Raw genomic sequence first — 15,443 nt, 5'->3', positions numbered from 1 at the left:
GTCACGGTAACAGGCCCTTCCAGCCCAAGGAGCTTGTGCTGCCCAATTAACTCATCAATTAACCTACCACCCTGTACATCATTGTAATGTGGGAGGAAATAAGTACCAAGAGGAAACCCATGCAGTCAAGTGGTGAATGTACAAACTCCTTATAGACATCAGTATAATTGAACCCGGTTTGCTGGCATTGTAATAGCATTGTGCCAACTGCTCCACTACCATGCTACCCCTTATCTTTTGTAGAGATCCCCAATTGGGTGCTTTTACTAAAAATCTTCCCAAATATAAATACAAAGTGAAGTTTCAAAGTCAAATTTGTAGAAAATGTTTAAAAATTTTTATGATAGCACTTTTTACAATGAGTAATCAGTTATGTTTAAAGTCAGAATGTGTTTCAAACTTCAATGTATGTGAAAATTAGTTTAAGTCTAATTATTGCAAGTTTTTGGCAGATTTACCATGCTCAAATTTATGAAGAGTTACTTCAATTTATATCTTCTACAGTAATTTATTTTATCTCCTTTGCACTATTCATGCTACAGAACAGATAAAGGCACTTGTGTCATAATGTATGACGTAATTTTATTAGAATGAACCATTACAATAGAACAATCTCAATTTTAATGTGTAGCCCCCCCCCCCCCCCCCGGCCACCCTCAGGGTCACTCGGCTCGCTGTCATTGAGGAAAACAGCCTCGGCCCTGGCAAACTGGTAATTTAATTCGTTTGTGTGGATGCTGTGTGAGGTACCCCACCCCGCCCAAATAAAAGACAATACACCAGATGCAATTAAATGATATACAGTTTATAGATATTACTGGAACTATATAATTAAAAGAGAATAAAATATAAAAGGAAAATAAAAGGCGCTATACTTATCAAAGTTCAATCTCTTCGTGCACAAAAACCGTTGGAGCTCAAGGACCTTCTTCACCCTGCGACCCCCTCGGGCCACCTCGACCGGCCGCCTGGGACCAACAACGGTGGTCGACCAGATGCTCCACATAAGTTCGTCTCCGTCTCCTCGCCGAACGTCCCGCTCGGGGTCCGACCCCGTTAGCGGACTCACAGCACCTGGTCCATCCTCTGTCTCGCTCTCCCGCCTTCTGCCCCAAACCCCGCGCATACAGTATCTTCAAATACACCAAAACCATAACAACTATCCCAATTGGTTAATAGCACTCTCTTGTCACACTAAGCAAAAACAAGCTGCTAGCGCAAACTTTCTCAGCGTTTAACACAACAATGCCGCATTCCCCAGATTAACATAACAAAGACACCATTTTAATTAGCCTCTGCAGTAACATAAAAGTGGAAACCCCCTTACAAATGTTACCAGATACACTGTATAAAATACAGCTATATAATTCAGTTGCAATATCATTCAAATTCAAAATTGAGATTTTCTTGTTTCCCCACCATTTTTAATTTGGAATGAGTTCCTGGTTAGCAGATGATAGCTAAGCAGCATATTACAGGCCAGAAGATGAATCAAGCTTTCCATTTTGTTTTTTGCTACTGTTGAGAAGGCAGACGCAGGATGTTTTGGTAAATTATACTTTGTACTTTATACTTCATTGTCACCAAACAGTTGATACTAGAATGTACAATCATCACAGCGATATTTGATTCTGCGATATTTGGAGTGAACTCCAATTATCTAGGTACAATTTAAATACAAATATATTTTAATAAATGAATGTGCAGTTAGGAACACTACAAAATGTTAACTGGAAAGCTAGAAGAATTAAAATATTAAAAAGTAATGGTATAACTTGTGAATTTAGTCATGAAAATCTGTCATGTACAAGGAAGACCATTAAATAGGGTGCAAGGACAAAACTGAATTGCGCATTCCATAACAGCAACTGGGAGTCAATTGTGATCAATTTCTGGGTAATTCAGTTACCCATCTTTAAATGGGTATAAATTGTTAATTTACTCCTTGCTTCTTCTACTTCAGTAATGTTTTTTTTTAAAAAGTGTCCTTGTGGAGCTTTATTGCAATGAAGGTGGATGCTACTGAAAAATGCTCATGCAGATGAAGTTTCAGTCTTGGTCTTAATGTTCCGTATCTGTAATGGCAGCTAATGCAAAACTGAGAGATTGATTTGACTTGATCTGAGTTGTCACAGGAAGAATATCAAATTAAAAGATAGTTTTCAGCTCAATGTAAAAGCTATATTAATGACACTGGGTATATTTAAAATGTCTTTGTATTTCTAATTGTTCAACTATAATATAAGGTAGAGTATAGTGCATATTACACAAACAAAACTGATTTTGTTGTAAAATTAAGTTAATGACACAAACTGAGTAAGAATTCAATTTAAGATGCTTAATACTAGTTCAAGATCATACCAAATTCATGGCAATTAGGTTGAAGTACACATACTATATTTGTGATTCCATTAGGGAGTGTTTAATTATGAATAACTTGGTGTGCACTTTAATGTTTGCTTTCTATCTGTTTTATTATCTTAAATATTTCCTGATGGTCTGTGTTTAGCCAATGAAAGTTTTACATGAGTATTACAAGATTGCTTTCAAAGAGACTGTCAAGGTTAAAGCTTTACAGTGTCATTTACCCCCCACCCCCACCCCCAGACATCTATTATGAGGGAGAATTTCAATGTTTTTGGAGTTGTTGATACCATAGTTGCACTGGGATCTAACGTACAGGCTAGCCACTTAATGCATTAGCCTGAAATTTTGTCATGGCATGATAAACTTTAGATACAGCCAGGAGGGGGTGGGTGACCAGTCAAGTGTTCCATCAACTAATTACTGATGAACTTACTATCCAATCAGGAAGTGACCTAAAGATCAAAGCCATTTTATCAAGTTCAAAGCTGTTGGATGATAACCTAAATGAATCTATGTGCTACAAAATATTGGACTGAATGCCGGATAAACATTACTTCACCTATGCCCTTGGCAGCGAAATCTAAGGCAAGGTGATAAAACTGAGATCAGAAAATGAATGCTTCAATATAGCCCCTTGTGAATGTGGTGACTCTGAAGATTGTAGCATGTAATTCAAGTCTGTAATCTTTAGTAATGCCCAGGTGAGTTCGTACACAGTGATAATGCTAGGCAGTGACTTGCAGTTGGTATCTAGTGCCATATGAAAGAAGGATCAACTTTGGTCAGGTTTTGAAAAAAAAATTTCCAAAGTGAGGGATTTAACATGAGAGATTATTGTTAGACTTCCAAATAGAGCTTGTTTGAGGGGGGTAATGGCACCGAAGGAACTGAATTACGTAAATAAAGTTGTTGATGCTTGTGGGGAGTTTGCATAATAGATTGAGGATTAGTGCCAGAGAACCAGAGTTACAATATACTTTGTTGAAAAGATGAACAGAAAACTGACATTTGAATGTCAGTTAAATATCTGATAGGTGATGGGGTCAAAATAATCTTAAGAATTAAATGATAATGAAGGGTTGGCAAGGATTTAAAGGCAAATTGTATTTGGAGTGGGAGCATATTTTAGAGCTTTACCATCTGTTAAGTTGTAATGTTTTAAAGCTTACCATCTGGTATAGTGCAATTGGCCTATCAGAATTAGTAATCTATGGAATCCTGTGGGTATGGCAAAATTGATACAAAATGGACTTGAAATAAAAGTTTCTGGCTGTCCAAGTAACTTAATATTACATATTACTAATAATGAACTCTTATTTTTAAAATATTTTAACTACCCTCTTCCAGCCCAATAATTACCTAAGTATTCACTTTTGCTGTCCCCAATCCAGTTAATTTGGTTTATTGGCACATATACTGAGGTACATTGGAAAAACCTCTTTGCCTGTCGTATCATTTGATCACAGTATATTGAGAAGTGCAAAGGAAAGCAATAACAATAAGCAGATTAGTGTTCGTGCAAGCCCAACTTCTTGTACAATAGTCATTAAACAGCAGCAATGAAGCTGTCCACGAACCGAAGTCCAGGATAAGCATGTCCTTTGATTGTACTTTCTGCTTTTCTGAGACAGTGAGATGTATAGATGGGGTCCACAGAGGGGAGGGTGGGTTCTGAATTGTACCCATGTCTCCCTTCAGTTTCTTGAAGTCTTGGGTTGAACAGTTAACATGCCAAACTCTGTATGCTACAGCTATTAAAGTGGACCCTCGCTGGCTTTTATAGTTGCACCATAGAAAAGCATCCAATGTGGAAAAGCGGCTATCTTGAAAACAAATAGGAAGAATGCTGTCAGGTACAGAAAGCTGCTTGTAAAACCCGATGAAGGATATGAGCAACGCAGTCAACTCATCAGAACCAATTATGAGTCACTGGCAGAAATGTTGGCTTGGTAAAAGAAATACAGTACATGTGCTTAGCCTTCTGGTAGAACTGTGGAACTGTATGAGTGCTTTATAAAAGGTCTTGTGTGCAGGAATCACTTGCACATAGCCTTGTTAAGTGTTTCAATTCTTGATCTTCCACTTGGGGCTATACTACTTCAGTGAAGATGCTAACTTTTATCATTCATGTTTTCTTATCGAAGAGTGGTTCCTGGGCTTTGGAAATTTGCTTCATTTTAGTGTCAGAGACCTGAATAGTTGATATGCTGAAGGCAGATTGATGGTGGGTGTAGTGTATGCAGCAGGGACAGATTGATGACAACTATTTTTCTGGTCAAATAAATTAATGTGCTTGGAACTGAACTCACAATTTTTTGGCACTTGTTGATACAGTTAATGTTATACAATAGTAAAATGTTCCAATGGAAAGAGCAGGAGCCAGGCCCTCAATGTTCATGGGTGTGCCAGAATCAGTACCCAATGCAGAACCATTTGCGATTTCCAAATAATAAGCTTTATTGCATTCAGTTTGCATGCCATTCTCTCACTCTTTATTGCAATAATTGATAACTTGCTAAAGTGCAAAGAAGCCAAATGGGAAGTTTCACAGAAGTTGGAGTGGATTTATTCTCCAACGAAGTTGATATAGGTTGGACAATTTTCCATTTGTCCTGGACATTAACTTCAGTTTAGCAGCAATTTTTTGGGATTACCACGACGGTGAGTTTATTGTGGACCTCCATTGGTCTGCATGCCATCATGCAGGAAGTCCAAGGTGCAGCTGTATTTCTAAGCCAAGTCAAAAATTGCTCCTGGGAAGTTAAACAGCTAGAAAAGATTGAAGGGCAAATAATCAAAGGACTCCACAAATGACTGATAACCACGTGAGAGTTCATTGCTGTCAGGAGCCTAGACTTGAGAATGAAAAGTAGAAATTAGTTGATCAGGAGGCGTTCAGTGCCGACTAAAAGAAATGCTTTAGGTGCAACCCTATACTTGACATGACTATCACTAACTCCATTACTTGGCAAACTATCTTATCTAGTCTTGTTACTGACCCCAGATTGACAAGTTGAGAAGTACCTATCATCAGAATACTTCCCTTGGAAGCAAAAGGTCAACTAGTTGAAATTTCAACACTTGGCAGGAAGTAACTTCAGTGACAAACTCATAATTGTTTGTACCGTCTGGGAAGAAGGGGGCAGGTACCTCAGACAATCTAATTGTGACCAACTTTACACTTGGCTACCCTTAACATTTGCCCACTTACAAATGCACAAATTGTCTCATCCAGAAGTTACCATGTTCATCTGTTTGGCTATTCATTACAGGCATGAAGTATAATTCAAAATTTCTTGATTGTCTTGGACTTCATATGAACAGCATGAAGTCCATGGCACAAAGCACATGTTCTAGTCATCCCTTCCAAAAGCTTACCTAAATTTATCAATTCTCAGAACCGTTAGCACAAAGAACATACATTTTGTCTAGTTTCCTGGGTTGACAACCAGGCAGAATATTTGTAGAAATATGATACTACCTTATATTAAACTATAGCTTCCATGAGGCAACTTATTGCATTTGCAAAAAAAACTTAACAATAGAACTAATGCTCAGGTGAAATGTGCAGTTTGAGAAATAGAATTTTACTTGTGCTTAGTTTTTTAAAAAAAAGTTATACTGGGATTTTAATTTTTATTAGTTTCCCAACTTGATTCAAAGGGCAAAAAACTGAAAGCTATTACATACAGCATCTGACTTGTTTTCTGCTCGGTTACTGTCAATTAGTAGTGGTCCGAATGATTTCAATTTATGGTTAACCTTTTATAAGGTGGAGCAATATTTGAGCTGTGCTGTTAATGCATTGGATCAGGATGTAAATTAGCAAGTTACCTTAGTAATATGAATCAAATCTTTCAGCATGCAAATGAAGATGTAGAGAGGATGTTACTAGGCAACAAATGTGACATGGAAGACAAACGAGTGGTGGCGAAATCTAAAGGGGAGCAGGTAAACTTAATTTTCTTTTCCATGTACTCCTGTCTTTTAACTATATGTTTAATAAGAGGGCATGATTTATATTAACACCTAATGGTCCACTTTCATGTAGCAGTCTTGTTTCAAAATGTCTGCTTTACCTTGGGATAATATTGCTCATTTCAGCAACTGACTTTACTGTCCTGTCATTTCTTCTTCTCCCACTAACCCTTAGTTAAGCACATCATCTTGATCTGCAATTTTGTTTGGCAGTATGGGAATTTCATAATATAGGAGCTGCCATTTTTAAGATGAGTCCATTTAACCTTGTTATGTTAAGTTTCAATGGTTTCTTTGAATTTCAGGCCATTACTTAAAAATTCAACAAACATGACATAAGTTTGCTCTGTCTTAGTAAGTTTGCGTATAAATTGCTAGTGTATCTAAGACTGATGCCCTGTAAAGTACTACCCCACAGATCGCTTTTGAAACTTAATCCTAGAGACTAAACACAAACAGGTATGTATGGCCTATGCTTTAAAAAGCCATGCACTCTGGATGAATTCTGGTGTGCCAGGAAAATGATTTGAACCTTTAACATGAGTAGCAATGAGATTGCAAATTCAATGAGAATCACCAAGGCAGTATGCAGAGCCTGAGTGTGTGGGTTGATAGTTGAGTTTTTGTCACAGGCATCTAGTTACAACATGGTAACAACTTTCCAGACACAAATCATTGTCCAAAAATAAAATGTTCTGCAATTTCAAAGGTCGATGTTGGTACAAGAGGTGGTCCGTGGTGCTTCATTGAAGTAGTATTAGGGCTGCATTGGTTGGTTCAAAAACCTGATGGTCGTAAGTTGTAGTTTTTTTCCCCAGAGCTGGAATGACTAACATGAGAGGGCACAGTTTTGAGGTGCATGGAAGTAGGTAGAGAGGAGATGTCAGAGGTAAGTTTTTTATGCAGAGAGTTGTGAGTGAGTGGAATGGGCTGCCAGCGACAATGGTGGAGTCAGGTACAATGGGGTCTTTTAAGAGAGTCTTGTATAGGTATATGGAGCTTAGAAAAATAGAGGGCTATGGGTAACTCTAGGTAATTTCTAAAGTAATTACGTGTTCAGCACAGGATTGTGGGTGGAAGGGCCTTTATTGAGCTGTAGGTTTTCTATGTTTTTATGACAGTAGCTATTCCTTAACCTCACTTCTGTTCTTCCTGCCTGGCTAGACACAAGAAGAGTATATGACGTGGATAGGAGGGGATATTTGATAGATGCTGCTTGCTTTAGGCAGAGCAGTCTATACATGCTGTTAATGGTGGGGAGGGCTGTGCTCATGATAGGTCAGGTTGTGCCCACTACTCTATGTAGCCTTTTGCGTTTGTGTTGGAATTACTGTACCAGGCCATGATGCAGTCGGGATTTGGTGTCACGCCAAATCTCCTTAAGCTTCTAACAAAGTAGAGGTGCTGGTGTACCCTCATCATGATTGCATCTGTGTTGGGCAAAGGACATGTCATCTGAGATGTTGACAGCCATGAACTGGAAGCTGCTTACTCTCTCCACTGAGCTGTCACTGAGAACTGGTACATGATTTCCTGATTTCTCCTTGAGAATAACAAATGACTCCTTGGTTTGGTTGACGTTAAGCATGGATGTGGGGAAAAAAGGGCTTCTAACATATTTCCTTGTACATTGGATCACAACCTTTACCCCATTTGATGAAATGTTATTATTTTCAAATTATCTGAATCAGCTATAATTTGGGAAGATTCAACCAAATGTTGGGGTTGAAACTCCCTCAAAGAGAAAACAAATGCTCATTAATGTTTCTCCCCTTTGTACACAGATATACAGATTAATTCTTCCTGATTTCTTAACATGACTCCCATAGCAGCAACTAAGAATTTTACCTATGTCCAAGCTGACAGTTCTAAGACTTGATGACTTGCCCTCTGTATACAAAATTGTTTGTCAATATGACCTTTGCCCTGGCAAAACTTTACTGAGTGACCCAAACTCTTGAGCGGACAACCTTTAAGCTTTAGATTATCTCACAAGGGAGGGAAGAATAAAGGCCTTTGTGCTAACAAACACATTATCAAGGTTTACAGGAGAAGTGTAGCAGGGGCCATATTGTACCATGCAGAAGAGGTAGAAATGCTACTTGAGAGATATAGTACCTCTAATAGTGTAGCACCCTTCCCAAAGTGGATTAAAACACAGTTTTAGTGGTAAGAATGAGTCTTGGGTTCAAGTATTATGCCAAATTTGACTGCTTTAAACAAAGCAGATGGTGACACTATCAGAGCTTGGCACCCTGGAGTTTGGAGTTGAAATTACTTGCTGCTAAATAGTTGCAGACCAAACCAATGGTTCAGTGTCTCTCTCTCGCTCGCTCGCTCTCTTGCTTATTCCTTTAACAGACTTTATTTAGAAATGCAGCATGGAACAGGCCCTTTTGGCCCAATGAGCTACACTACCCAGCAACCCACCTTTGACATGAGCCTAATCACAGGACAATTTCCAATGACCAATTAATCTACTAACCACTATGTCTTTGAACTGTTCGAGGAAGGGGGACTGGAGCACCCAGGCCGGGCGAATGTCCAAACTCCTTACAGGCGGCACCAGAGTTGAACTCTGATCTCCAGAATGCCCCGAGCTGTAATAGTGTCGCCATCTTTTTCTTTAAGCAGTCAAATTTGGCATAGTACTTGAACCTGAGGCTTATTCTAGCCAGTAGAAGTATGCTTTAGTACACTATGGGAAGGGTGCCACACTATTGGAGGTATTATATCTTTCAAGTGGCATTTCCACCTCTTCTGCATGGTATAATATGGCCCCTGCTACAACACCTTTCCTGTAAACCTTGATAATATGTTTGTTAGCACAAAACTTGATGGAGAAGCTTCTAGCTGGTCTTTGTTCTTCCCTCCCACCTGAGATAATCTAAAAGTCAAACTCTGTCCATTTGGGTCGGTCAGTAAAGTTTTGTTTATTTTGAAATCACAACTTCAATCTTTGCTTTAAAAGTCTTTCACTTTGCCTTTGCAGTTTGCTTACCAATTCAGGCCTTTAGGTCAACATTATATTTAATCATTTTGTCTTTTGGATACGAAAAATCAGAGGTTATTCACATTTGCTCTGAAATGTATGCAAATATAGATGAAATATTTTGAATATGTGAAAGAACAGCATACTGTTTTGATCAAGATATTACAATCAAATACTGGTGTGAAACAAATGCAGATGTCACTGCCCATCCTAATGTTTTACTGAAATTCCAGGGCTCGCTCCTGGGCGGCATACTGGTTCTTAATGTGATGCTTGTGAAGGCAAAATTGTAGTGTTTAATGTGGTATTGTTTTGTATAGTTTGGGGAAATTCTTTAAGAAAATTAGCTTGATACTTAATACAACTGAAGTAATGTGATATTTTCGAGGTTTATCATGTTGGTACATGGTGAAATATATCATGACTTTATCAACAAAAATGATGCAGTTTTCTAAATTGTAACATGCTTTCTGCTAACCTCAGTAACTTGGCTGTTGGTTCCATTCTAGATCGCCAGAGAACATGCAATTAGGTTTTTTGAGACGAGTGCAAAAGCTAATATCAACATTGAAAAAGCATTCCTCACATTAGCAGAAGACATACTTCAAAAGGTAACTTTCATAGAAGGCCATCTGTCATTTCTAATAGTGCAAAGAACGAAACTGGAAGGAAATGTGTAACCTGTCTTATTTTTGTGCAACCTGTCAACCTAGCTTATTTTTTCCACTTAATCTTGGTCTATGTTTACATATCAGAAATTGAAGTATTTTTTCTAGAATTAAATGTATGTGATTTCAAAACAAGATGACAAGAAATTGCTGCTATCTTGTGATTTAAAAATGTAGCAATTGTGATGAAATGGGGTAATCTGAAAAACATGTAAATTTTAAATTAAAGTTAAAAGAATCACTTGTAATCTTAACAGGATATCTGTTGGTTTTAATGAAGGATATTGTAAATTGAATTGATATAAAATATTAACCTGTTGATTTCTACTACTGAAGTTGATTTTAGTTAAGAGACAATTGTACGGGTGAACAAGATAATTTGTATATGGATCAATTTATCTGTGGGTCTACCAGTTTGAGTGAAAAGGAGGGTAAATTTTAGAGCTTAAGAGTTGGTCTCATAATTGAGCATTTTTTTTTAGTCTGCATTAAATATCTTTTTTTAAACTTTCAGACTCCTGTAAAGGAACCTGACAGGGAAAATGTAGATATCAGCACTACAGGTGGTGGAACAGGATTGAAGAAATGCTGTAGCTGAACGATCCCTGTGGAAATATACTTTCTGCATTCTATCTAAAATGTCCTTTCCCATTAAAACAAAAATCTCATTAACCTTAGTTCTTGCATCTTGCCTGCTTCACACACAACTTTGAAAACCTGTATAGAATCATGTCTGTGACTCACTGTCTCATTTTAAATGTATGTGCTCAACTCACTACATTTGGTTGTATTATAGTTAAATTCATTATCAAAGTAACAATGGTTTCAACTCATCAAATTGTATAAGAATAAAAGTTAGAATTAACAAATTTTGTACAACAGTGGAATTTTCTCTTATGTATAATGTACTTTTTAATTTGTACATTTGTGCAAAAAAAGTGAAATTCGAGACACGTAGACTGCTTTCCTTTGTAGGAGGGATTTGATTTTGTCTTGTGCCTTATTTGAAAACAGGCGTAACAGAATGACTGCTGAGGCAGAAGACTAGTTCTCACTTGGCTCTTTTACTATATACTTCAATACAAATCCATTATAGCTGCCAATGTCTAAGCAATATTTAATTTTGGTGTTGAACTCCAGTATTTCTTGATCAATATTTCCTGTATGTGTACTCTTCATTTTTACCATATTCCATCAAAAATATTAATGCATGTCATACTGCATTTTTACAGTGTGATTCTCCTCTAAGTGTTTTCTGTAATTATGGGCCACTGACAAAAACCAGGATAACTGTACTTTGGTAATAAGGCAATGGATAACATGTTGATGACTTGGCAGTTCTGCGGCCTGAAACATGTTCTCTTTCTACCAATAATGAAACATCACATTTACCAAGCAATCCAGATCTCCTATGATTTAGCCTTTTGGAACCAGTTTATCGACTATTGAAAACTGTTTTTGGTTCAGTTTGATGGCCTGCACCAGTAGCTAAATGGGACTTTTTCCAGTCACTTGAGTGACTTTTTTTTTTATCCTCCTCCAGATGTCCCTTTGCATTTCTCTTTGGGTGGTGGTTTGTAAAGAGATTTTCTTGGGAGTGTTGAAATTGGTGTAGTTCTATGATACTTTTAAAAGGCTGCTTTGCATTAAAATGATGAGCAAGTTTGCGTCATGGATTACTGATTAAATAATGCAGTAAAATAATATTTCAGACAGTGTCTGTGTTGCTGGATTGGCCAATGTATTTCAAAGTTTGGAACTGAGGGGTCGCGGGGGCTCTGTGTTCCTTGTATTTCGTACAGCCCTTCGGTTGTGCAAAGTGCTTTCACCCTTTTTAAATCCTGCACTGAACATGAGGGAATATACAAAGTAACCAATGTAATCAGTTTTTTGTTTACACTGGGCTCTTGCCTAATATAGTGGTGCTTAGCCTTTATGTACAGTTCTTTGGGATCATTTGTAAGCCATGTGACAACCAACACAATTGAATAAATTTCATTAGCAGTCCATTCCAGCATTGGAGATTGTAGTTTAATACTTCAAATTTTACTAAAACTGTCAATTTCTAGATGTCTACTGTTATATTATTCACTCTTGGGAAAGAGTATTGTCAGCTTGCATATTATGCTGGTAAGTCAAAAATATTAAAGACTTTGAATTAAAAGCAAGTGAATTGGAAATCTATCCACCAGAACACATTTTGGCATGATGTCAAATATATTTTACATGTCTATTTTCCCAATTAAACTGTTTTAACTTTTAATATGCACATGTCAGCTGTATATATAAAAAAGGAAAGCCCCCCTTCAGTGTATCTGCCTAGCTGATTAATAGTTTTTAATGCATGAACAGGTCTGACCTGAAACTCGCGTTATTTATTTACCATGATTTTCAGATGCGGTTTGCTGGTCCACTGCTGATTTGGTGACTTAACTTTTGGAAATGGATTAAGGTTAACATAATTGATTTTGAGATGTATATTGGAGGTTTTCTGATTAGAACAGTAACACTGATCTTTAACATTTTATGAATTTGTGTTGGGCTTCATTTTAATTATATAGGTTTTCAATAGTCAAATGACTGGATTTAATGTATGGAAATGCCAGTTGCACCAATTCAAAAATTGGATGATGTTGACATGTACAGTATAATAAACAAATTACAGACTGTTTCTGTTGAGTAATAAAGGAAATGGATATTGCAAATTAACTAAGGTTAATTTCAAAGTCGTCTTTGGGTAGATAATTTGGTTATTTTCCAAAGGTGGTTGGATTATATCTCTTTTCAACAATATTGATACAGTAACCCCATATTACTAGTGGGTTGCATTACCATCCATATCATTCTTTTCCGTAATGTGAAAACAGTCTGCAAAGCATCCTGCAATGCATGGTGAAAATAGACAAATTCCATGAAAGCAAATTTTTATCCATACTTTGGTAGTGACTTTTGAATTCCATGAAGGCACATTCCATTACCCAAGCTCTTGTAATTGCCTGTACCTTGTTCAAATGAAATTCTGAGAAGAGCTTGCATAATGATCTGTTGGCCTTCCCGTGTCATACATCTTCCAGTGGTATTATGCATAAACCAGGATAAATTGATGGATTTTGACCTTGTAGCTTTGTGGATAACAGTTAATTTTGAGGCCGTAAGACTGTGGGAGTTTCTATTGATCACTCTTCACAAACTAATCAGTTATATCTCTGAATCTAGAAAAGACAATCGGTAGATTGGAGTTGTTTGACTCTTTAACATTTAAGTACAAGGTGTGTAAAGTTACATGTCTTTTGATTTGGAATTTTTTGCCACTTCAAATTTGGTAGCAGCTGTCAGCATTTGAGTTTGAAGTTTTTGAATTGCATCGGCATGTATAAGAAACTTGGGTTAATTGACAAAAAGAATCAAGTAATCCCAAGCAATTATCAGTACTTCAAACTTGACTATTTGTTCAAGAACTAGATTGAAATTCATTTTATTCCATTGCCTTGTTCATTTTGTCCAAGTGATTTAACTTCAACTGCATTGTTAAGTGGTTGAAATTGTGTAGGTATTAATTTGCCAGTAACTAATTAACTGGATATTTGCTTCAATTAATTTCTGTACTAGAGTCTTCACTGATATCTCTCAAACCCTTTTCCATCCTTTACCTCCACCCCAGCAATCAAAATGTCTTTTAAACATTTGAATTGTACCACATTTTCTGCATGTTCATCTACATATGTCAGTTCATAACCCAAGGGAAAATCTTGTCTCAAGTTGTGGACTAAATGTTCACTCACCCCCCCCCCCCCAATCTAAACATGGGGTAACTTATTTCATGCTCTGTGGATTAATCTTCAGGCTTGGAATTTAGCAGGATGTTTGTAGAAATATTTTTTGTGAATTTCTTGTGTATTGAGTTAACCTTTCCAGATTACATTATACAATTTTTGAAGAAATGCCAATACACCAAAAACTAATTCAAATAATATCAACTTTGAGTGTATGCAAAGTGTCTGTGGAGTAATCCATAGTTAAAGATTTATTGCACAACTTCAAACATATGCAGTTCTTGATTACTGCTGATAATCTCATTCATATTTTAAATGGCAAGATGATATTAGGAGAGCAACCAGAGTGAATAGTACCAGTCTATCTTGGCTCACAGCCATTAATGTTTCTGTGTACTTGTTCGCAAAATGTTCTACCTATCTGTGTGGAAATGCTCAGTTTGCGTAATTAAAATTGTATGTCTGCACACCGAACACTGGCCATAAAAACCTATGAATTGGATTACCTTTATCTTGAAGGTTACGGACTATTCCTGAAGACTTGCTGTGTTTTAATCCAAAAGGGGCAAAAGTCAAAATGTTACTAGTACTTAACATGCCAGTTAATGTCTGGAGATGCAAATAGTTAAAATGTTGGCCTTGACCTTGTATCATTTCCTTACAGATTATATAAAATGTATTTAGTTTGAATGGCTGGTTGAAAGATTGTCTGAACCCATATTAGAACACTTTTTTTTGTAAAGAAAATATTAATTTAAATGATTTAGATAAACTGATGAAGATCATTCATTGATGTGGTGGATTTGTTGAAGGGATTTGCCCAGCTGTTCAAATATTTGCAATATGATAACCCATTCTAAAGTCTTCACTGAATGTAACAACCAGGGTTGTAATTGTGTATTTTCCTGTTTTTAAACTCTGTATTTCTACTCTGGCACATGCCATTAGTTGGAAGATGATTTTCAGAAAGACAGATTCTCAGAATAGGCAGTTTTACATCAAATTCATTATTAGGTGATGCATGTTGTCAAAAATAAAACAAACGAAGGAAATTTGGATGTAGATGAGCTACATGTGCTCACTGTAGCATTTTTGTGCTCTTAAGTGATACAACTATCATTACACAGAAACTTCATTTGTGGGGTTCTTAATGAGATGGGTTCTGGGGAAAAGCTTTTGGCTCATGCTTCATATGATAGCTGTTGCATCACACTGCAGTCAATGAGTGAATTATAGTCACTTTTAACCATTTCTCATACTGCTTTAGTGTGAAACCTCTCAGAGGATTACCAAGTTTTTTTCTTTCACAACCATTTTGCTATAAGTGTCAAGTATAAGTTGACAAACTATCAATGGAGCCTAATTCTTGCAACACTGAAATCTAGGAATTAAACTTAGATATGCCATATTTCAGTTTGTTTTGCATTCTTGTGGCATTTGCAGACACAGATTGTGACAACAAAGAAAGCTGGGCCATGGTTTGTTATTTGAAATTGGTACTTTATAAGGCTGCTCCAAGTCAGATGGAGGGCGAATGTTTTTGCTTTGATATTCCTTGAGTAATTTGATCCTCTGTTTGTGTAGCTGATGGGAATTGATGTTACATTGGCATCAGTATAATACAATTGATTTGATTTTGATTGATTGTTCATCTTTCGTAGTCGA

General features: G+C 36.8%; 1 protein-coding gene across 1 annotated transcript in view; it reads left to right on the top strand.

The window, feature by feature from the left end:
* The window catches only part of rab10 (RAB10, member RAS oncogene family), a 68,380-nt gene extending 57,426 nt beyond the window's left edge, over positions 1–10,954 (top strand). The window contains exons 4-6 of the mRNA XM_063036043.1: positions 6,229–6,318; positions 9,847–9,948; positions 10,520–10,954. Coding sequence (XP_062892113.1) covers positions 6,229–6,318; positions 9,847–9,948; positions 10,520–10,603 — 276 coding nt within the window. The 3' untranslated portion in view covers positions 10,604–10,954. The remainder of the gene's footprint in view (positions 1–6,228; positions 6,319–9,846; positions 9,949–10,519) is intronic.
* The last annotated feature ends 4,489 nt before the right edge of the window (positions 10,955–15,443 follow it).

This window comes from Mobula hypostoma, chromosome 2 (genome assembly GCF_963921235.1).
Source record: "Mobula hypostoma chromosome 2, sMobHyp1.1, whole genome shotgun sequence".
Lineage (NCBI taxonomy): Eukaryota > Metazoa > Chordata > Chondrichthyes > Myliobatiformes > Myliobatidae > Mobula > Mobula hypostoma.
This window is presented reverse-complemented; position numbering and strand designations above follow the sequence as displayed.